This window comes from Brienomyrus brachyistius, chromosome 11 (genome assembly GCF_023856365.1).
Source record: "Brienomyrus brachyistius isolate T26 chromosome 11, BBRACH_0.4, whole genome shotgun sequence".
In the NCBI taxonomy this organism is placed as follows: Eukaryota; Metazoa; Chordata; class Actinopteri; order Osteoglossiformes; family Mormyridae; genus Brienomyrus; species Brienomyrus brachyistius.
In genome coordinates, this window is record NC_064543.1 from 19,944,208 (window position 1) to 19,967,785 (window position 23,578).

The 23,578-nt window shown below is 42.9% G+C and overlaps 2 protein-coding genes across 14 annotated transcripts in view; both read right to left on the reverse strand.

Moving 5' to 3' along the window:
- Positions 1-8,108, reverse strand: part of LOC125751473 (uncharacterized) — a 63,841-nt gene extending 55,733 nt beyond the window's left edge. For 4 of the 7 annotated variants that reach the window (XR_007400628.1, XR_007400629.1, XR_007400627.1 and 1 more), the window contains exons 1-2: positions 7,980-8,108; positions 1,872-3,038 (exon numbers count right to left, since the gene is read on the reverse strand). Coding sequence is in view for 1 of the 7 variants with exons in the window: in XM_049030329.1 (XP_048886286.1) it covers positions 7,980-8,091 (112 nt within the window). In the remaining 6 variants the exon portion in view is untranslated. The remainder of the gene's footprint in view (positions 1-1,871; positions 3,039-7,979) is intronic. The other 3 variants (XR_007400622.1, XR_007400624.1, XM_049030329.1) reach the window with 2 other exon arrangements.
- Positions 8,109-12,859: 4,751 nt separating this feature from the next.
- Positions 12,860-23,578, reverse strand: part of LOC125751476 (docking protein 4-like) — a 74,644-nt gene continuing 63,925 nt past the window's right edge. For all 7 annotated transcript variants that reach the window (XM_049030337.1, XM_049030338.1, XM_049030336.1 and 4 more), the window contains 7 exons: positions 19,055-19,162; positions 18,724-18,838; positions 18,156-18,275; positions 17,871-18,060; positions 17,003-17,141; positions 16,622-16,739; positions 12,860-16,243 (listed from right to left, as the gene is read on the reverse strand). In XM_049030337.1, the coding sequence (XP_048886294.1) occupies positions 16,125-16,243; positions 16,622-16,739; positions 17,003-17,141; positions 17,871-18,060; positions 18,156-18,275; positions 18,724-18,838; positions 19,055-19,162 (909 nt within the window). In that variant the 3' untranslated portion in view covers positions 12,860-16,124. The remainder of the gene's footprint in view (positions 16,244-16,621; positions 16,740-17,002; positions 17,142-17,870; positions 18,061-18,155; positions 18,276-18,723; positions 18,839-19,054; positions 19,163-23,578) is intronic.

The window sequence follows — 23,578 nt, forward strand, 5'->3', positions numbered from 1 at the left end:
CATAGTGTGTGTTATGTGAAGGAGTGGCACCCTGTCCAGCATGTACCCCAGCCCTGTAGCCAGTGCTGTCTGTGATAGCACCCCCTATGACCCTGACCAGGAAAACCAGAAGGAATAGTGAGCGAATATATTAAACTAGACCAATACTGTTAATCTAAAAATGACAGCAGTATTTGAGCAATGCAGCCATTGAGCAATGGCTGCATACTTCAAATGACACAGAAAAGGGGAAATTGAAAACGTCGTTAACAGAGCAGGTTAGTGGTCAGATGACTTTGTTGAAATTAGTTGATGTAGTGTAAATGCAATATTTTGACTCTAAGAGTCAGTGGTCACTTTTGCATCTGATGTGACATTCATGCTATCAGAGTCTCATGCTCAGGTCCGATTGCTCAAATATGTTAGACTGAGGGAAATATTGTAAAACTTCATCAAGGAGTCAAGAACCCAACAGCAGTAATTCCATTAGCAGAGCCCAGAGTCATTACTCTCAAACAACGTCCTTCATTTTTCCATTCTACTACTCGTAACATAATGGCACAGCTTCAAGCACTGTCGTCTCAGACCATTGGGACCTGGTTTCGAGTCTCCACCAGGATTCCATGAGTGAGGACTTTGCATCTTCTCCCCGTGTCAAAGTCGGTCAGTTCTCTCTCATCAATCAAACCAGTGAAATAGACCACCACCATCGTCCCCATGCTGAAGAAAACTTCATTGTCCAGCCTCAACAAATACTGTCCTGCTGCACTCACACCCATCATTATGAAGTGCTTCAAGAGGCTCGTCATAAAGCACATCAAGACCCTGCTGCCCTAATTACTAGACCCCCTGCAATTCACATATCACCACGACTGTTCCATGGACAATGCCATAGCCACCACACTCCATTTGGCCCTTACCCACAAGACACTTGCGTTCAAATGCTGTTCATAGACTTCAGTTCAGCATTCAACACAATCATTCCGCAGCTGATTGAAGAACTGAGCCTCCTGGGCCTGAACGGCTCTCTTTCCAATTGGACCTTGGACTTTACTGAGAAACCTCAGTCAGTCTGGATCAGGAGCAACACTTCCAGCACCACCACACTGAGCACTGGAGCCCCCCAGGGCTGTGTGCTCAGTCCACTACTGTTCACTCTGATGACTCATGACTATGTGCCAATGCACAGTTCAAATCACATCATCAAGTTTGCTGATGACGCAGCTATGGTGGGTCTCATCAGTAAACACGATGAGGAAGCATACAAAGAGGAAATGCAATGACTATCGAACTGGTGCAGAGCCAACCACCTGTTTCTGAATGTAGACAAAACAAAAGAAATGGTTGTTGAACACGGAGTGACCACTCTCAGCTGCACATCAACGGGTCATGCGTAGAGATCATCGATAGAACCAAATACTTTGGTCTCCTTCTGGTGGAGAACCTTATGAGTTTAACCAATCATTATTTAAACTAATCAAATTTTGTGTGAAACTTCACAATGTTTTAAATAATCACACAGACACAAACCATACTCAAAATAATCCATATTTATTTAATACAAATAGAAGAATAAGAAAACTAAAAACTAAAATTATACAACTTTATATTAACCTCGTGCCCCCCCCCATTTGGGGAATGAAGGGCAGGATAGGAACAGTACAGTCCCTGACAAACCTATCTTATCTTATCCTGTGTTATTGCATATTATATAATCTTATCTTAACTTACCCTATCTTAGTCTTATCTTATGTTATACAATCTTATCTTAAACTATTCTTAGTCTTATCCTATGTAATCTTGTCATACTATCTTAATTTAACCTTAACTTATCCTATCTTAGTCTTACGTTATTCTATACTATGTTACGTTATATACAATCTTATCTTAACCTATTCTTAGTCTTATCCTATGTAATCTTATGTCATACTATCTTAGTTTAACCTTAACTTATCCTATCTTAGGCTTATCTTATTCTATACTATCTTATCTTAAGCTATCCTTAGTCTTATCCTATGTAATCTTATATCATACAATCTTAGGATTAGTTAAGATAAGGTTAAACTACCTTAATCTTATCTTATCCTAAGTACTTGTGAGATCTCTCACCTAATTATTTACAGGTTCTATAAAAAACTATTTACATCACACAAGATAGCCCATCTCCACAGCCATCTCCAGGATCCCGGGGATGGCACTCAGCTGATCCAGCGCCTCATCATCAAATATCAGCTCAGCTTGGGCACCCTCATTATCACCATATGAGTAGTGATTCTCTGAATTTTGATTCTTCCCCTGCTTGCAGATGTAAACTGCATGTTGAAAATCATTCCAAAACTGATTACACCAGTAATGAGCAAGGCACTTGGCATCATAGGTCATTTTAGAATAGTTGCATAGATAAAAGTTATGCATCTTATTGAATCTTTCCATTTTCTCAAAAACAACAGAAGGGGAAATAAGTAGGGGTGTCGGACCCGTAACCAGCTCAGATGAGGGGGCTGCAGCTTGCGCTGGAACCTGATACAGAGGGGTGGGATGAACTGTGGCTGGAGGTGAAGATGGGTGTGGAGATGGGCTTACAGGTGAGACTACACATGGTGACGGAGGAGGAGAGTCTGTAAAAAAAGATGGGGATGGAGAGGAGGCAAAAGAGGATGGGACTGGTGATGGAAATAAGAAGGAAGTGGAGGAGAAGGCTGGTGAGCAGGGCTCAGGCTCTGACATTGATGGAGTGCGACACAGGATGGTAGCAACCTCGTCGTCACTCTGGGTGAGATCCACACACGGGATCTTGTCACCCACCTGGATTGAATCAAAGGGGTTACTGAAGGTTAGCAGGTTCTGCAAATTTTTTGTAAATGGCCCCTTCTGTTTTTTACACTTCTTTCTACGGCCTGACCGGCCTCCCGCCGTATTTCTACGGCGTCTTCTGCCCTGCTGAGCCCTGCTGGTCGCCAACGGGATGGGAGCAGATCCAGATATGGTTTGGGAGCTGAGTGCCGGTGGCCCAGTGCGGCATTTCTTCTGACGGCCTCCACTGCTGGTACTGGTTCGTCCTTTTGGATTATAAAGATAGGGGACACACATTTAATTAAAGTGAATCCTTATGTCACTCTACAAGAAAAGTACATCACATACATCACAGATATCGCACTTGGCAGTCAGTATTGCACATTGAGAGAAATTCTGCCATCTTATCGGATATAGGAAATACATGCTTGGGAGACTTATGCGCTGGTCTTGAATTGGGCTGCCTGCATTTCAGCAGGGGAACTTGACCTATAAAAACACACCATGTAGTGCACAGATTCCCTGATATGCAGAACAACAGCGAAAAACAACACTGGAAAGGTTCATGTGCACCAAATTTACAGATGTAGCCGCTTGAATTTTCCCGTTTCCATGATGGGGCCTTGGCTGGTCCATGACAGGTCCCTGCTGGGTCTTGGGTGGGACCTTGACTATAATGAGATCCCCCATGATGATGTAATGAACAAGGGGGCCGGCATGATCCGCCCCTTACCTCTCTGTGTTTAAAGTACTTGCAATGATTTATCCATCCACCAGGGAGAGCAGTGATTATGAAATCAGAAATGACTTACCTGAAATCAGGTATTGTAACTTCACTGCAAAAAATTTAAATCTAAGAAAAAGTATAATTTTCTTATATTTAGACAAAATTCTAATTCATTAATAAACTGACTACACTGCAATAAATGGCCTGTGAAATTTAAGAAATTGTTTCTGTTGTGAGGCAAAGATGGCGTATAACTAGCAAAATGTGTTTTAGTCAGTTTATTGATGAAAGAATTTTGTATTTTACTTCACCTTTTGGAGATGAGGCGGACCCAAGATGTGTGCAATACAATAAATACAGGCCTAAACAAAGTAATAAAGTTGATTGTGGAGAATAAAGGTGGACAGAGTGGAAAATGAAAAATAAAAAAACACATGGTTCTGTACTGTGCTCGAATAAAATAGACACATTCCTTAGTGTGTTCTGTCTGGCTAACAATCTGAAAAGCTGCTGATGGCTGCACATTCACAGGGGGGGGGGGCAGTCACAATGATGTGTGAATGTGTCATTAACTTCTCTGCTTGGCCACAATGAAAAGCAATATGTTTGCAGGGGATCAAGGTGAGGTTGTTTTCTTAACCTAAGAACACCGAACCAACGGTCAAGCATGTTGGTGGTAGTATCATGCTGTTTTTCTGACAGTACTGTACATCAGTACATTGCACAAAGAGGATGGAATAATGAAGCAGCACTAGATAGATAGATTGGGATTTTTTGTCATAGTACCAGATATGGAGTCTGAGGCCTCTCACCCACTTTCAAAGTAGTCTGACAGGCCTTGACATTTTACTGTTTTTCTGAATTGCTAAAACACATGTCCTAAAATCTCATCTCCTTTAATCAAACCACTAAGCACAAACTCTAAAATTCAAGCTAAACTCACAAAACCTTACACTTGTCTTGCAAAATCAAACAATCTTCTCAAAACTATATTATCTTTGCTCAAAAGCAAACACTGTTTTCAGATCATGCATCTCAAGTCAGTTGGTTAAAGGTACACTACTGAACAGTCATAGCACTCTACAGCAAAAAATGAAAACAGTACCAGTCAAAACTGTTGTTGACATGTAAATGAGAAACCGCAAGACTATAATAATAAAAAAAAATTATGGTCGTCTACCAAAAATATTTGTATACAGTTATGACTGATAATTACAGTTTTTCCCAATTGTTTATACACATTTTCTGAAAGCATGCCCCGTATTGTCATAACTCTACACACAAATCAAAAAACACACACACAATGGGCAGAACCCTTCAATTCTCTTGCAAAATGAAACTTTACGTTCATAACAATGTAATTTATTCTCAAAATGGTATTTTGTTTTCAAATGACACACAAACCATCATATGAAGACATTTATAAGAACCAGTTGATTACTGAAGTGCTTAATGTAAAACACTATGACCACTTCTTCATTCATCATAGTGACTTACTGTAAGCCTTTTTTTGAATTTATATTCCAAGAATTTACTGAATACAGTTACAGTAAAAAAAAAAAAAAACAACTCCGCTGCATCCTCCCTTCTGTTTCGGTCTGGCCACAGCACCTCATCCACATCACAAGCAATGTTTGCCCTGGCCAAGCAGCGGGGGAAATATCACCTAGCATGGGGAATCCAGCCATCAAGAGACTTCAACTCTCTTTGCCCAGCCTCCCTCATTGTTAGACCATGGTTGATCACATGGTCAACCAAAGTGGCTTTGATCTCATGAGAGATTACTTTCTTTGGCCTTCCTCGTGCTCCCCGTCCTCCTCCTCTTACTCTCACTCCTCTGGCTCTGCCTCTGTTTCCAACGTTGGCATCCATTGCTCCAAAACAGAAGAGCTCACCTGTTGGCCTTTTATAAAGCTCTGATTTCTAAATTACAATTATGTGATGAGTTAGTATGCAAAGTAGGGCAACTGACTTTACAATTTTGAATGACAGTGTGTTCCTTGTGAAAACAAGAGATTTTCTTCATGGAAATTGTGCCAAATGCAGAGAATTGTGTGTAGTGTTTTGAAAAAAGTGTGTTTTAAAAATGCAATTTGAGTGTAAAGCAGGAATTGTGCTTGTAGTTTAGCAGAATTGGTTCAGGGGGTTGGAGTCATTGTGTCTCAAGTACAAGTAATTGTGCGTAAACAACAAGAAAAACTGTAATATGTAACGTTTGCCATACATAGTACTCTAGAAAAGTTACTATAAAAAACTAATCCATAAAGTAACCAAACGAGAGGCATATTACAGTAAAATGTGCTACTGCCAAGCCAGAGTCACAGAAGAATATTCATTCTGCCTCATCACCATGTCTCAGTGCTGGGACTAGTGATGCTATCCCTTGTTGAGTGATGCAGAAAGAATCCTCTGTGTGACCCTTTTGTACCTTGACTTCAAAATGCAACTCCTATCCTTCTATGGCACGTATTCTATGTTCTAGTCACTCTTTGGCTTCTTCAAATGTTTAGAAATATGTGTGAACAGTTTTGAGTCAATGACTACTGTGTGTGGGCTGCGCTTAACCTCTGCGGCCTGTGTTTTCTATTTTGCATCAAAGTTCACCATAGCTCAAAATGTGTTTTGATGAATGAGAATGTGTTTTGAATTTTGCAAAAAGGATGACTGAGATCTGAAAATTGTGTCTAACTAGGTGAGCATGGTTTAAAGTTTCACCAAACAAGTGACTGATTCAATAAATGACTTTTGGCAATCGGCAGTTTTGTTCCCAAAATGATTTTCAATACTTCAGCAATTCAGAAAAACTGTTAAATATTTCACCTATCTAAAAAATATTTATCCCAAAGTGCTACAAATGCTTTTATTCAGCACAAACTCAGCACTAATAATCTGAGAACATTTAGAATGTCATTTTTTTTTTGTTGTTAAAATCTACTTTAAACATACACTTTTCAAAAACCTATTTTCAGTGGTGCTGACAAATTGTAAAATATCACATTATAAATATTTCTAGCCTAGACTTGAGCTCCGAAGCTTACAGATATAGGGGATGGCTACACAAAGGTGAATGAGAGATTCAAAAAATTGTATGAGATTTGATTACTAAAGTGTTACAACTTTGAAGTGACTTTGGAGTCACCTTTGCATACTGTCAATGGCCCATCAGTCTGGACTGTCTGTCACTGCTCTTCACACCAATCAGTTTGGAAAGGCAGTGTGAATTTTACAGTTTTTTTTCCATTGCTAAGACAAAACTCTTCATGCAGTCACCACAATATTTACTTATGTGGGCTAAATTGTTAAGCATTTCACTTTGCTTTCATTCAAAATGCAATCAATGACTAAATGCTTCAATCTCACTCACATTACATTTTCAGGGGCCATTTTGCACATACCTACATATTGACACAAAAACTGCTAATAAGACAGTCGAAACTGAAATAAGTCATTTTGATAAATCACTTTCAAAACAGATTGTAAAAGCCACATAATCCATCCATCCATCCATTTTCCAAACCGCTTATCCAACTGGGTGACGGGGGGTCCAGAGCCTATCCCGGAAGCAATAGGCACGGGGCAGGAAACAACCCAGGATGGGGGGCCAGCCTATCGCAGAGCACACTCACACACCATTCACTCTGACATGCACACCTACGGGCAATTTGGCAACTCCAATTAGCCTCAGCATGTTTTTGGACTGTGGGGGGAAATCGGAGTACCCGGAGGAAACCCCACGACGACATGGGGAGAACATGCAAACTCCACACACATGTGACCCAGGCGGAGACTCGAACCCGGGTCCCAGAGGTGTACTTTAACTCCAACAAGTTATTCGGCAAAGCAAGAAATCCTGCTTTGTGAAGTACCCCCGATCTCAACCCTATTGAAAATTTGTGGGTCCGTGCCAGGACCCCAACTAGTTTAAATGAACTAGAAATTCTGCAAAGAAGAGTGATCAAACATTCCGCTAGAATTATGCCAGAAGCTTGCTAATGGCTACCAAACGATTCTCGTTGATACTTGTACTTGTGTTATTAAATGTGTTTTTGTAAAGAAAGCGCCATCTCAATGTAACACCCTGCAAGTGAATAAATGGGCGTATTTAGACGAGAATTTAGGCACAGCCGAAGGAAGGGGGTTACTCACGTTGGCTGGCTTTTGGCAATGTGGGGGACATATTCACCTGTTACCTTAGCATTTGATGTTTGTTCAAACACGTCTCAGCCACAGATTTTACTGATTTCGTTATACAGTACAGTAGACATGCCGAAAAGAGCCCCGTATTTTTTACTGCTTCATGGTAACAAATCGCTGTTGGGCTAAAGGTGAACCATTTTATTATTTAGTATCCTAAGACATTTAGTTCCGAGTTAGGATAAGATAGTTATCACAGACTGCAAGATTCAAGACCAGTCAACCCTATTCTGACTTTCATTCTTCGAGTACTGAGATATTATGGGCATCATTTTGCCGTCCTTACCATGGCTGACTGAACCGGGGATGTCTTCCGGAGCAATCCGGACACTGACGGCCCCATTTGGCAGGAACGAGTCAATTCTCTGGAGGTAGACAGTCGCGTTCAAGGCAGACATCTTTCGCGTCGTATATCTTGCTGGGAAACTGAAAATCTGAGCTGCTTTGAATGTTCAAATCAAAACTCTAAATGAAATTCAAATTGTTATGATGCGGTTGCTAAGATACGGTGGCCGATTAGTGCCAGCACGCTGCAAAGTCTTCAAACACTTCAATCAAATGACAAGACACACGATATATATTGACAAAAGCGCGGAAAGATAATAGAAGCAGCGTAAATTTAGAAGACACCTTTAAAAACATAAAAGCGCTGCAGATTCGCTTACAACACAGTTGCTAAGTTTCCAGGTGACAAAACGGACCAATTGTGGCTGGGCCGTATATCGAATGTTTACGGAATATCGATTTATTATCAACACAAGATGTAGAATGACACACTACAGTTCGTGTCTGTTTAATTAATTAATTGATTGATTGATATATATATATAAATTTATTAAAGTATTTGAATAGAACTCCTTCCTGGTAGCAAGTAACGCGAGAGCTGCGGTCGTGACGTTTCACAGACTCCCAGAATTCATAGCGATAATTAAGCGACCCATTCAATCAGTGGGGGATTTGATGCAGGGGAATGACGAGGGGACGTTTTTATCTCACTCGTGGTTTTCATTTACAACTAAATATTTAGCCACTTGGAAATTTTTATGTATTGCTAATATTCCTAAGAATCTAGGGATATGTCGATACACTTATTGCCATGTTGTGTTTTGTCCTAAAGGTACAGATTCTAATTAATAGTTTACATGCAAAGGTTCCCGCGGTGGTTTATTTTCTGCTCTGTCTGACCCCCGGACCGTTAGACAGCAGTGCTGTAATTCATCTTCAGCCATTTCACTCTTCCACTGTAGCAACGTAAACTGAAGAATTATGAACAATGATGGCGGCACATTCGCAGCTGCTCCGAGCTCTCCAATGTTCCACTGACAGTGTTTTACTGGTTTCTTTGCTTCCAGTACCAGCATTTTTTTTTCTTTCCTGTTGTTGTATATTTCTTTTATTTCATATTGTCTTTTACTTGTACTTTTATCCTTAACATGGCGTCGACAGGCTTGCTCCAAAGACATCTTATTGTATTTGCACAGTGACGGTAACGCTATCTTATCTTGCGAGGATATCGCACTGAACACCGCAGCAATTTCCTGATGTTGTAAACCTGCTCAACATTTGGCAATAAAGTCCATTCTGATTCTGAGAGGAAGTAGCATAAGGCTGTACTGCTAACGTTAGCATTAGCAAACCTTGCAGTGTTGGTAGTAAGGCGTTACTATAACCCCACTACTTTTGTCTATAAGGAGTAATGTAACTAATTGCCATTAAAAAACACGGAAGGTGCTGAAATTTAAATGCACTCTTTACCTTTGTCTTGCGTGAAAATATTAATGGATAAAGGCAGCATGTTCCCTTAATTTCCCGTTTATGATGTAACGCCACCCGACCTCACCATGGCGCAATGAATGGGTGGTATTGTAGGTACGCTGATAGATACAATTAGACGGTTGTATTGTCTGGCACTGTCATAGCTGCAACACTGAAATAATATAACTAGCCAGAGAGCACACATGCATTGGCACTATGTCTCCGCGATGCTTGAAAACCCATCAGCAAACATCTGTGTTGCAGAAACATCGCCACCGACCATTTGCACCCACCACACGTCGAAACTCCTGGCAGACACATGGTCCAATCCCACCCGTATTAAAAGTACATTTATATGCGGTAATTGATGAGTAGTAATTTCCAGTAACCTGCACAACACTGCTGACTAGTGACGTTGCCGCCGTTGGCTGAATCCGCAGTAGTTATGGTGCTATGATGTTAGATTTTTACAGGGACTGTGATAAATGCAGACCCCTCTATTATGGTTGCGTTAAAAAAAGCAAACATTTGTACTCAGATTTCATGGCGGTGTGCTTTTTATACCTTGACAAGTTTTCCTGAGATCAGATTTTAAAAATTGCAAAATATAGCAGCATATTGAATTATATTCTCTATCTTGAAACGTAGCGTGTCGCCAGACTCTCCGATACACAGCTCTATGGTCCATACAGAGGAGATGAAGAACATGAGTTCGCTAAGTCACGAAGTTATCTTTTGTCATGTGACTACGTTTACGTGCCTTGATGCAATTAAGATGTTTTCATGTGATTTTAATAATGCAATTACAGAGCTAGCCATGTAAACGCATTAATTGGGGAACTCATTTATAAATGCTTCATTCATAACATTTGTTACATTTCTAAGGAGATTTTGGGATTTATAAAGAAAAACGTATGCTGGAAAAAAATGCGTACATTCTGCAAACGAGGCTGACGGGGATGCTGTTTCGACAGAATCCTGTAGAGGGCACTGTGTACGCTAAATTGAAGGCTCCAGGAATGTTTTCGGCGTTTCATCTTACTAAGAAAATAATAATAATTCAAATGTTTTTTGTCACACGGCCATTGGCTCTGAAATTAAACTGTCCTTTTTAGATAAAATTGTTTAAATTTGCAAACTGAATTGTATGCTGTGTTTGAATGTTCAGACATTATTATGAGGTATTTCATTGCATATTTTTCAAGTTAATACCCTCTGAAATTGGTACTCTGTCACTAAGGCATACTGTACAAACAATGCATTTTCTGCCCAGGGTAAATGGACTGCATTTATATAACGCGTTTCTATTCGTACAAGTACTCAAAGCACTTTACATTTTATGCCACACACACACTCCGGTGGCGAAGGCTTCCATGCAAGGTGCCAACCTACACACTAGAAGCAATTTGGGGTTTAGGGTCTTGCTCAAGGCCCCATTTTGATGGGGACAGGAGGAACCAGGGCTTGAACCTGCAACCTTCTGGTTGTCAAACGATAGCACTACCACCATCTTCCCCAGGGTGAAGGCTAGTTATGCACCGTTTCCCTAATGGGGATAGTCCTCGCAGCAATAAAAAACATTTTGAAAATACAATATATTGTATGAAAAATTACAAATTTAAGTCCAAAACTGTTCTACTTGACGGTAAGTTTCACCAGATTTACAGTAACAAAAAAAAAACCCATAAATGAACACAAAATTCACACATAAAAAAATCTACAAATGAAAGAAATGTAAATATATCACTCCAGTGATAATCCCTCCTCCAATACTTCAGACCAAACCTTCCCCCACCCCTCCACAACTCCCCTTTTTAACTTATTTACCTTAAACAGAAGTGTGTATTAAAGGCATATAATTATCAGCAGACTATATAAAATGGTAAGAGTGCCCTCTGGCGGCTTGGGGGTGTGTTACCTCTGTGGATTCAGGAGGTGTTTTTCCTAAATCACAGATATATGAATTGCTTATTGATTGGGTTACTCTGTCACATCAATCACTGGTCATAAAAAGTACATCACTAAAGTACATGATGATACCTAGAAAAACAGTAACTATGGAATAAGATATTCCAGGAACGTTACAACTGTGCAGGTTACAATAAAAAAAAAAAAACAGTTGTAAATAATTTATAGGTCTTACATGCAAAACACATGGCCATAAAATAATGCCATAAACGTTTATAAACTAATTAACTGCAAGTACTAATCTATTATAGTCGCATGTTAAACAAGTGGCCAGCTGGTTCAGTAGGTTGTAGATTCTTGTGCAGTTTTTTTTCCGCCATTCAAAGATGCAGTTTGATGAACTGGTGTTTCTCAGTTGCCCATAGTGTGTGTTATGTGAAGGAGTGGCACCCTGTCCAGCATGTACCCCAGCCCTGTAGCCAGTGCTGTCTGTGATAGTACCCCCTATGACCATGACCAGGAAAACCAGAAGGAATAGTGAGCGCATATATTAAACTAGACCAACACTGTTAATCTAAAAATGACAGTAGTATTTGAGCAATGCAGTGAAGCTGAGAAATGATAAATTCAGTATTAAATTTATCATTTTGGTCCTTTATATGACCACTGCTATGGTCAGTGAGTACTGATCTTTAATTCACTCTTGTGTCCCATTGAGCAACCTCTCATTAATGTTATTTGCCAACTCTAACAGTTTAACCCTAATAGACGAACTAACTGGAGTGCTCTTCCTGGAACTGAAAGGCGTAAACTGGCAGGGGTATCTTAGCTGTGCCAGACAGCTTCTGTGAGCTGACAGATGCTCACATCTCGTGCAGCCAGCAGGGGGTGATATCCTCCCACTGCTTAATGCCACTCTTGCACAATAAACGATACCAAATGAGGGAAAAGATACATATGTATGACTCAGAATGTAAATGTGCTTGCTGGCCAGTTATTTTAGAAAGACAGCTGAACTCCTTAAATGCTCTGGCGCAAACTCCTTACAGCTGGCCAGCCACAGATCTAAACGTCACGGTGTGTGTTACTACATACCTTACCTTCACATTCCACTCCTTTTTCTTTCTGTTTTCCTCAGTCCGTCTTCAGATCCACCATGGCATTCCTGATCTCAGCAGTAACCATGAGAGCCACTGTTATAAAGTAATTTCTATAACAAACCTAATCATTCCCAGGAGGCAGACAGTCCTGCCTAGTGACAACTCATATGACATCAAGGACTGGGGTCCTGAATCCTGCCTCGGCTCTGTGTGTGTGGAGTCTGCACACCTTCCCTGAACATACAAAGACAATACACTGTGAGCTTTACATCCCTGGAACTGGCTTTCAGATAAGCCTTTCCTGTAAGATTCTGACAGTTTGTGCGATGTTAGAAAATACTTTATAATGTCACTATGGCTAATTGCTCCAAAATCTTTTCCAACAAATGAATAAATGCGGAAACAATTTTTGTCGTTTTTATTGAAAAAATGCAAAAACGTTGAACAATCAATGTTACGGGACTCACATAGTTTCGGAATGTATTCATGCAAGGTCATCTCCATGGAAACATGCGTAATACAGGACAGTCACTGGTCTTCCAGAGTTTGACAGCAAGCCCTGGACCATCCCTGTGCACACCGAGATACATCTTAAATAAAAAGTTTCATTGGATTAAGACGCCATAGTTTAATCCACTTTGGCTCTATGTCTGTAATCTGACCCACAAGTAGAATTAGATGCTTGGCTGAAGTTAACACTCTTGACCCTTCTAAATGATCACATTTTGTTTGGAACTTTACTAGATGCGACCTAAAGATCCTAGGAAAAACCACAGATATGCAGCTTTTTCCAGCATCAGCCAGAAGAAGGATAACCCCAGACTGACACAATGGCTTCTTCTCAGCTAAAGGAGCACATCTCCCCAATATCAGAGCCTTCAACGATCTGGTCAGTCCCACAGTTTGCTCGAGTAGCAAACAGACACAGGGCATGCCCCCATCGGGGCACATTGTGCGAAAGCTCTGTTCCTAATGCAAATATTTTATCTGCCTTCTAGTTTTTACAAAATAAATTTTTAATTATGTTTTTCTGCAGTGTCCGTGTTCCATTCCTACTCTGCAGAAACTGACCCTCAACTCAATTTTAAAAACCATCAAGTATACAGCAGGACCTTGAATTAAAACGTTAAATAAGAAAAACTTGGTCACTTCACAAAAAAAAATCAGAAAAGGCAGAATAAAATCAGAGAAAAATCTAAGGAAAATGAAAGTGAAATCTCCATTCTGGCCCTGGATCACGGGATCCACTGTCTACAGGATTTTGACTCTTGATGAAGGTGATTTTCACAAAATGCACAGAAGGAAGGTAGTTAAGTGCTGCAATTTCCACCCGAAGATATGAGGCTTCAAAACTCTATTATTATTATTATTATTATTATTATTATTATTTACAAAAATCAAACCAGCACTATTTGGTGGCAATATTTGGTGTAAGTCCCTTACTCTTAAAACGAGGGGTGATATAGTTATATTTCAATGGATAAGGCAGAAATATAATTCATCCTGAAATCATAGACCTTCTGGCAGCTGACTGGACCTTTGCTGACCTTTCTGTTTACCTTTTCCCTAGATGGGAACATTCTGGAACACCACTATCACTAATCCAGCAAAAATGTATAATAATTCCATGGAACCAGACACTGTGGAACAAGGTATTTGACCACAAAAAACAAAATGGGACAATTCAGCTTTACCCTAAGTCTCACTAACTGTACACATTATTTATGCACGCAAACACACACACACACACACACACACACACACACACACACTTGGAAGAGCAGGTCGTCAGGACAAATACCATTTAAAATAAATAGCTGTAGTGTATTTACAAGAGCCCTAGAGGGCAGTAAATAATCTGCGTGTACCCTTACAACCCCTGGGGAACAGATGTATGTGTTTATCGAGACTTTAGCCCTTCTTAATGATAACAGCAACTGAATGACAAGCAGATGGTATAAGTGTATAATTAGTCTTGAGGTCTGCTGTGGTGACACTGAGTGATACTCCTTGTCATCCCAGGCAATTCCAGAAGCAATACAGCAAGTGTTACTATGGAAACGCAGCCATCACTTTCTAATACCAAGATCTTTCCCACAGTATGTCTGGCAGTCTGGTCCATTCGGTCTTGTGCTTCAACAGAATGTTTTTTCTTTTGTTTATTGTTGTGAAAACTGACTAATGATGAATGAAGCATAATGTAGACTGTGCTCCAGGTTGGCTAAAGTTGTTTATTAAAGCAGCCCAACGCATCAATTGGTCTTTGCAGCTCCTCCAGAATTTACGTAAGTCCGGGTGCAGTGACACTCCTTTATGCAGGGTGAGGCAGCCTTCAGGAAAGAGTCCTTTGGAGTGTTTAACGGTTGAATTCAAGCTGATATGAGCTGACACTAAACAGGACAGATCCGTCCATCACCATCATCTACGACCTTCTGCATCTGTCAAACTGCACTGCACACTTGACTATATTCGCTGGAAATAAGTGAGGATTTAATCGGTGTGGTCATCTGTGTCCTCAAGGAAAACAGGATCGCTATACAGGGCTTTAAGAAAAGATGCCCCAGTGAATTCCCAAAATGCACACTTCTCTCATGCACACTTCTCTCATGCACACTTCACAAGTGCAAATATCAGTTCAAGAACCTACTGGTCTATGACCAGACTTTCTCTTAAAATGTAACAGTCAAGATGACAGAAATACAAAGCAAACAACCACAAGTCCTGTCTCCCTTTTATAGTTTAGACACAAATAACAATGGAAAAAAATGTAAAACTACATTTAAATGGCGTAGTCCTTCATTCTGTCATTCTTGATTTCCCCAAGGTGAAAGATGAACAAAAATTGCAAAAGTCTGACCACTAAAAGCATGTTTCTCCCTAGGGGAGATCGTGTAGATGCCAAGCCAAATGCCCGGCCTGCCAAAGAGTAGAGCTTATAGCTAAGAGCATCACGCCAGCTGTCGTTCACCTGGGTACCAAAGGTATCAGGAAACAGGAAGTCCAAGTTCTGTTTCAGACAGCACTAGGTAAAAGGATGTAACGTTCCTTCCAATTACAAACCATCCAAAAGACCGGCAGCCACTCACATCACTGCTCCTCCGCTTCCTCATTGGAAGGTGGAGGAAGGTCCCCTTGCTATTGGCTACTTTCATTCCTGAAACATGCACCCCAACCATTAGCAACAGCGCTGCTTATTGCATCTGCTGATTTGCTACGAATTCCCATCAGGAAGAAGACATTAGAGTCACAGATTTAAAGGAGCATGTGTAGAAGAGTTCATAATAATCTCCCCAAGTCACTCCGAAAAATGATGATGTTGTGAGCCTCGTTCTATGTTCTAGAGCTAAAGTGAACCTCGTCAACATCACAGTGGCCAATGGCCAAACATATACTCACAGCTGAGCTGTTTTTCACTAGGAGGTGAGGGGAGCATGCAGGTAAATTAAGAGGCCAAACTGCTCTTAAGCAAACCCCAGGATCACACGCAACACCACCCAACCTGGCTGTGGGACTCCCTCAGCACACTGAAGGATGCTGGGGGATGTAGTTGTTTAGGGAGCAGAAGCAGACGGCCTGCTCCTCCTGTTGTGGGCATGAAGGAACATCTCCCGCTTCACTGGCATGGCAACGCAGTCCACGGAGCCTTAGCAAAAGGTGGGCGGCACCCCTCACTGGCTGGGGTAGGAGGAATAGTGCTCCGGGGTGCACTGGTGACGGTGTTCAGTAGAAAAATGAGTGGGGAGAATGTCAGCTTCCGGGTCTGTCTGTGGGCTGCTGAACATGTCCCCTTGGAGACAGAGAGAGGGAGAGATTGTACGTATATCACAAGAAGTGTGACAGGAACAGAATCACTAAGCGGAGATTCTGCCTTACAACAACTCTTCTGTTGTTTTTAATTCCCTCTTGATTACTTTTTTCAGAGTTAGTGAATCTCACTGACAGACATTGTTCATACAAAATCGAATTTCATTGACTGTTTACTTTAACTGTCATAATTAGGTTAAATCGAATTTCATTGGCTGATTACTACAACTGTCATAATCAGGCTACTTTGGTCTGTTGCTGCACCCTTGAGGTTATCAAACAAACTAGAATTACAACAGTAAGATGTAAAATGTTTCAAGTGTCGGTTGCTTGTTGACTGACTGGCCTGCACCCTACACACCAGGAATAGAGCACATGCTGCCCTGGGGACCCGTGATGTGGTGCCAGAATGCACTCCGGGGCAGGACAGCCGTGGGGGTGCTTGGGTAGGAGCTGGCCTCTGAACCCTTCAGCAGCAACTACAGGATGGAGGTGGAGAGGGAGAAAAACATCGCTTGCCTCAAACATCACAATAATCATCACCCCATCACCACTTTCCTCCTGCCGGGTTAGTGTTGATACTGAGGTAGCACCCAGAGGCGCAATGATGGCATGACTGGTGTGGATTTCCTGTGTTTGTGTGGTTTGTCTATTTTTGTGCGGTTTCTCTGTCTCTGTGCGGTTTGTCTGTCTCTGTGTGGTTTTCCTGTGTTTGCATGGTCTTCCTGTGTTTCTGCCTTACTCTGCTGTTCTTCTCGAGCTCCAGCAGCACTCTCTTGTGCTGCTCGGCGATGGCCAGTGTGGCAGAGTGGACCCGCTGGTAGATCTGCTCCCCCTCTCGAGTCTGGAAGGTGTAGAGACCCTCTCCACTGTCACACATCCTGGAGGCAAGCACAGAGGCAGCGCGCTCAGTACGGCCACACGCACCTCTCCGATCTCACCCACTCGCTCTAATAATTCAGCAATATGCACACACATAAGCCAAACACAAGTATCCCTAAACGCTCACAAAACGATTTCAATCACATTTTACTGACATACAGACTACAGAGCAAAATTGGTGCATAAAACATTGTAAAATGAAAAAGGAGCGGAGGAGTAAATTCTATTTCATCATGATAATAGATGTATCTCCGGCTAGCTTATGCCTACAGCTACTTTAACATGATCGCAATCGATTTTCTGTAGTACATAAAATTGCCACCAGGAGGTAGCATTACTGCCTTTTTCCCAGCTAATGCCACACAAGTCTTTTGTCCTTTGAGGGATGCCCCGCCAGAGCAATGAATTCTGTCTACTTTTCATCACTAAGAATGAAAAGAGAAGGACGAGATAAGACATGTGTGTCAAGCAATGACTTTCCCCTAATCTGTTCAATCTTCCTGTCCCTGCGCCCCGTGACTCTGGCTTGTGTAAATCACCTTGGGGATGGCTGGCAGGGCGGCTCGCAAGGCCTCAGCAGCCGTCAAGCGCTCGCCTGTCCTTCCCCACCTCCCCAATCGAAGGGGCTTTACTGGCCTGACCTTGGCCTGTCAGCTTAGCGCTTCATAAAAAACCCGACCATGAAAACACAGGAAGGGACCACCCCCCCCCCCCCCCAACTCCCTCACCTGCCGGCCTCAAACGTGAAGCGGGTGGCATCGCGGCCGTAGCGCCTTAGCGAGCAGAGCGGCCATGTGACCAGCTTGGTGCGGGGGTTGTGGATGTCCCACAGGTAGATGTTCTCGTGCGTGATCTGCATCGTGCATTCGCCGTAGATGTCCAGGTTGGGACAGGGTAGTAAGAACACGTTGAAGCGCTCTGCCGCAAAAACACAGAGAAACAACAGGCGGTCAGACGGATGTGGTCGCCGCACGGCTGCAGGCGCAGCCGCAGATGCAGCCGCAGGCGCTCACCCGTATGCTCACACTGCAGACCCGCAGCCAGCAGGTCAGGCTCCCCCAGACTGATGTCGTTGAGCCGGTTTCCCAAACACTCGATTGAAAGGGTCTTGAACCAATCCTCTGCTTCAAGCTCTGAGGGGGAACAGAAGGAATCTCCAGCTGATCCTTTGAAGGGTTGAGTCATGGGTGGAACAGTGGATTTTTCAAATATAACTGCTCACAAATTGATAGTTTATAGTCTGTCTCAGACCGCGACTGAAAGAATGGTTCCTTCCACAGACAGACAGGCAAGAGCCATAACATTCACAGATAAACACACATCAACCAAGTATAAGAAGCCCTGCAGCATACAGCTGTTTTTAACATCACAGGAGTCCGATGCCATATATCGACAAAAAGAACGAAGGTGCTGTTTGTAAAACATGCTGTAAATCACCCCTGAATTAGGAAAGGACGTGGAGCAGGAACAGGATCAAGCGAGCTGACTTTCTTTGGGAGGACAGTTGGCTGTCCAGAAGGAGAGAAGGACCTGTTATGGTGCAGGGCAGAAGCTCATCTGGGCTGAACCTCTCCGACTCACCTGAGTCGCAGGTGAAGGTGCGGGTGGAATCGTCCGGAAGGACGATGGCCACCGCCTGCTTCTTGGTCTCCCGCGGGATCCTGGTCACGGCCTTCACGTCGCCAATCTCCGTCACCTGACCGGGAAAATGGGGAGAGAGAGACTAAGAGAGAGAGATGCTGCAAATGACGGCGACCATAGGAAAGCTGGGATTAACTCACAGAGAGAAAAGACCGAAATGGGGGTGGGGGGGGTGGGGTGGGGTGGGAGTTAGGAAGGAAAAATGTAAGGAGACAAGGAGCGGGAAAGCGGAGGAGCAGTGGGGGTCTGTGCCGGACCGCTGGGCCGCTACCTTGGAGCAGCTTCTGATGTAGGCCGACTTCTCGTCGGGGTATTTCTCCAGGCGTCGGGGACCTTTGCTGGAGGATTTCTTGAATACCAACCAGCAGCGTCGGTAAATCTGAAGGGGCATTAGAAACAGCAGCGGGCGGGTGAGGATGATGTCACTGTCACCCAACGTCATGTCGTTCACACTGTAATCCCGGCTCCTTGTTATCATTAATGTACGGCATGTATGTATATTGCATGTATATTGTAGTCATTGCAGGTATATAGTCTGTATACTGTATATATTGCATGTATGTCATTGTTCTCACTACTCTCTTATTTCCCATTTACCGCTCTTCATTGTTTTATGTTGTATAAGGGAGAGGCGCAAGCAAAAATGTAATTGTATTTGTACTTGTATAAATGACAACAGTGCTTTTAAATCCTTTGTATCCTTGAAGAGACACAGGGTCGTCACGTGTGGGGTCAAACACATTAGCTCGGCGACAGGTCACACGTGGTGTTAAATTGGGGTGTCACTTTCACGCAAAGGGCATCAGAGTGTTTTTGTGAAAAACCAGCAAGTATCTCACGGACACACTCACTCAGCATACGCAGCGGGAGCTTCACAGGAAAATGGGCACTTTGTGACTGATTTCCTCATATTCACAGATAAACACGCATCAAGCAGATATGAGCAAGGCAGCGTGGCATGCAGCTCTTTTTAACTTCACGGGAGATCCATGCCATATATTAATAAAAGGATGAGCGTCCTGTTTTTAAAACAGACTTTAAACCACCAATGATTCAAAAATGCACTGCAGCCAGTTTTTAACTGCGCCATTTTTAATAAAGCTGTTTCAACGAACGAATCCTCTGAGGCAATTCAGCTACTGATCACTTCAATCTCTCAGAAACTTGGGAAAGATCTTACACAAGACTTGAAACAGGCCGGCTGGCAGAATGCTTATTTTTATAAGAAGACCATCCCCTGCGGGGTGGGTAGGTATGTCACTCTGTCATTAAATCCGTATCCCCAAAGGAACGGGATAGGAATTAAAACTCAGACGTATCTTACCCAAGATAACATGTCGCATTTCAGGCAGTTTTACAGAGCATAATGGAGAAAAAGCAGACATTTGCAGTCATGCAGGAATAATGCGAAACCCGCATGCAGAGATGCGAGCTGACATGACACTGCTGCGGGGACATCGCGTCCTCAGGTTATAGCGCCTTATGCTGGGGCGTCTCTCTCACGCACGCAAGTCCCCCACAAACAGGCCCTGTGTTGCCAGGGAAACTGGCTCAGCCTGCGTTCTCGCTTCCTCTCTTCAGCCGCAGCTGAAAGTCACACACGCATACCCATAAACCCACACACGTCGCACACGTATGTCCGTTAAATATGATACGGATAAAGTGGCACGAATGATTAATTCATAGTACATTAAACAATTAATTAGAAAATTAGTTCCAATTGGTAATACTGGACTTATGACTCTGGTCAGGATAAGAGGACAGAAGATAGATGGATGGACGGATGGCAAAACTGAAGTTAAAAAGCACAAAACTGCACGCCTGCGCACTGCACACTGCACAAAAACAAACACAAACACCTGCAGTGCCACAAAACCTGGTATTTCCTGGGATAAAAGGCATGCAAACCACAAATTCAGCCTTAATGCCAACCATCTAAAAGGAGATGGCTGAGAACCTTCCATTTTTTTCTTAAGCAAACATTTTTCTGAATCCACAGAGATTCCGGGTGGCATTAAACAGCATGAATTATACCTAAAGTTAGATGTTAGCACACCGGACATAGCAGGTTAGTCAGTTGTTAACAAGCTAGTTAGGACTGGTCTATGCGGAGAAATAGATTCCACACCTAGGAGGCAGGAAATCTTTGCTCTGTCGTTCAGCACGCTGTTAGTGTGCCCCCCCCCCCCCCCACCACCACCATATCGCCCTTTCCAAGGCATGAGGGAGTGTGTTCGGAAGCTTCCGGAGAGCTGACAGTGAGGAGCATGTTGAGGGAGCTGTTCATCACCCTGCATAGTTCATCATCTAGCTAATGTCTTTTTAATGAGCACCGATAACAGCCACAGCAGATGAAGCTGTTTGCACTTTTAGTGCAATTTCACAGTTTAAGCCTCCGTGCGACGCTGGCTTTCATGCCAGCAGAGACGGGCAGCACACCGCCGCCGTACTGACTTATAGCCTTTATTATCGTAACACGTGAGGAAGCAGGAAGCGACGCTTCACCGCAGAACTTAACTGTGATCGACGATTCAGGGAGATCGGCATGGGGTGGGGGGGGGGGGGGATTAGTTTAGAGGAAAATGCGAACATGAGCTGCCCATAAATTACCCTCTACCCACCGCCTGATGGGGCAGAACTGGGCCGAACCGGGCAGGGTGGGTATATGTTTGCATCTTACACATTTGAAATCAGCTGGAATGGACCTTTAGCGAAGAAACAAGCAGAGATCCTCCATCTCCTGTGGAGGTTAGAGTTACTGCTTCAGGGTGGGTAGATGCTGCTTCATTTTGCTGTACTATGACTGCAGCCCAGTCCCTTGGCGGACGTGGTACAATGGCAGTTAATAGCTTACCTTTCTAGCCTTGGCTGTCACCAAAATCACCTCTAGCACTTTCAATCTTCTGGCAGCCAATCATGCTCCACAACATAACACTCATCGAATGAATTAAACAGAGATTTCTTTGACAGATTTCAGCGTTTCCACCAGAAACAAAGTGCCATTGGGATACTACCCTTCTTGTGCATTTCCTCTCCGTCCTCTACTCACATCAGAGACAATTCTGGGATTTTATAAGGCGAGAGACATCAGAGGGGCCAACCTTATCAATAGCCAATGATATGCTTTGAATTGGTGAGTGACAGGGTAAGGGATATTCCGGGGGCCAATCAGTTATCAGTGGCGCCGCCCCTGTATATGCCCCTGACTAACAGCTCTAAATCCCTCTCAAAACACAGACAGCAATGCTGTACAGTGCTCACAAGGCACCCAGTGTATGCCACTGCAAAAGGCAAAGCACCTGCCCCTTCATGTCTAATCAGTCACTTTACCACTTAATCATGTCCCTCCCGCCCAACGCTGGGCTTTCAGGCCACAGATTCAAATGAAACTAATTAACTCCATTAAACTGCATGTCTTCTTTCCCTCACGGAGACCCATTACGTTGAATCAGATGTTACACTGAGTCACTGTGTGTCCCACCCTCTTCAAGGACAGCCCATGATATGGAGTCAAGCCGTAGATCGATAACATCCGTGCCACATAAAGACTTGTGTGCTTTGGGTACCGCGGGAGCAGACGGCATTCTGGGAAAGGTAGATACAGCCAGGAACAGCTTGAGAGCAGAGCGAGAAGCCTGGCCCAGAACACGGTTAAGGGGATAGTTAGAACCCAGGAGGGTGGAACACAAGACAAGATGTTCTGCAAAGCTAGAGAACAGGAGCAATCTGCATGCTTAATTCACTCATACATTAACAGCCCCTTGTGATGGTTTTCCCTATGAACGCTTTCATTACATCCTGACAAATGACTCTTTTACATTTTTACAGTAATTATAATTCAGAACCACGCATGATAATTTGACCTCCTTGTGCAGATCAGGTTTAGGCTTGGAGTGGCTAAAGTGCGGGAGCTGCCCCCCCCCCCCCCCCCAGGCTTCAAGGCACAGGCTGGACAGTGTGATATCACTTCGCTTTGGGTCTTTCCGCAGTCTTTGAAATACTTCTTCTAATCTATGCATTTGACGCACTTGGCTGCTGCCATCTATGGAAAACTCCTTCATCTTCATTTTAACACCGATTCTTTGTGATCCCGCGTCTGACTGCTGATCCCTATCCATAGTGGAGATTTTACCCAGCAACTGCAACATTCCTACAATGGGACACAGAGACCAACAGTACAGCAATTTTGTCATTAATAATAGCTCTAGGAAAAAACCTAACTATTCAAATCAATATTATTATTATTTTTATTCATATGACATATTAATTTTTCCCCCCTTTTATTTTCGCTTGGATTTGTGTGGCATGGATCATAAAAAACAGTTGCTAATTAAAAACACCACGAAGCAAAACTGAAAATTAGCCGAATACGGAAGAAGTGCTAGGGTTAGAAACTACTGCATGTCACTATGGAGAACCACACTTTGTGGCGTGTAGTAGAGCCCTGCTTTGGGACTGGGATCCCGCAGGTCCCGCGGGACCCAACGGAAATCTTGCGAGAGCGGGCGGTTTTAAGGTTGCCGCGGGCGGGAGCGGGCGGCTAAAAATAGACAACGGGTCCCAAGATTTTTGGCAGGATGGAGAATGCAACTGATGTCATTTATTTTGTATTATATATTCGTGTTTGTTCTGAGCCATTGTATTAAATTGTGATGTTCAGCTAGTTTAAATGGTATTTCTTTGAAATAAGGTTCAGGGTTCTCTTCTGTTTTTAAGCTGCTCTTGTTTGTTTACAACAATGTGATATTTAAACATTTGTTGTATAGATTTGGTTATTGTTCTTTTTTAATAACTG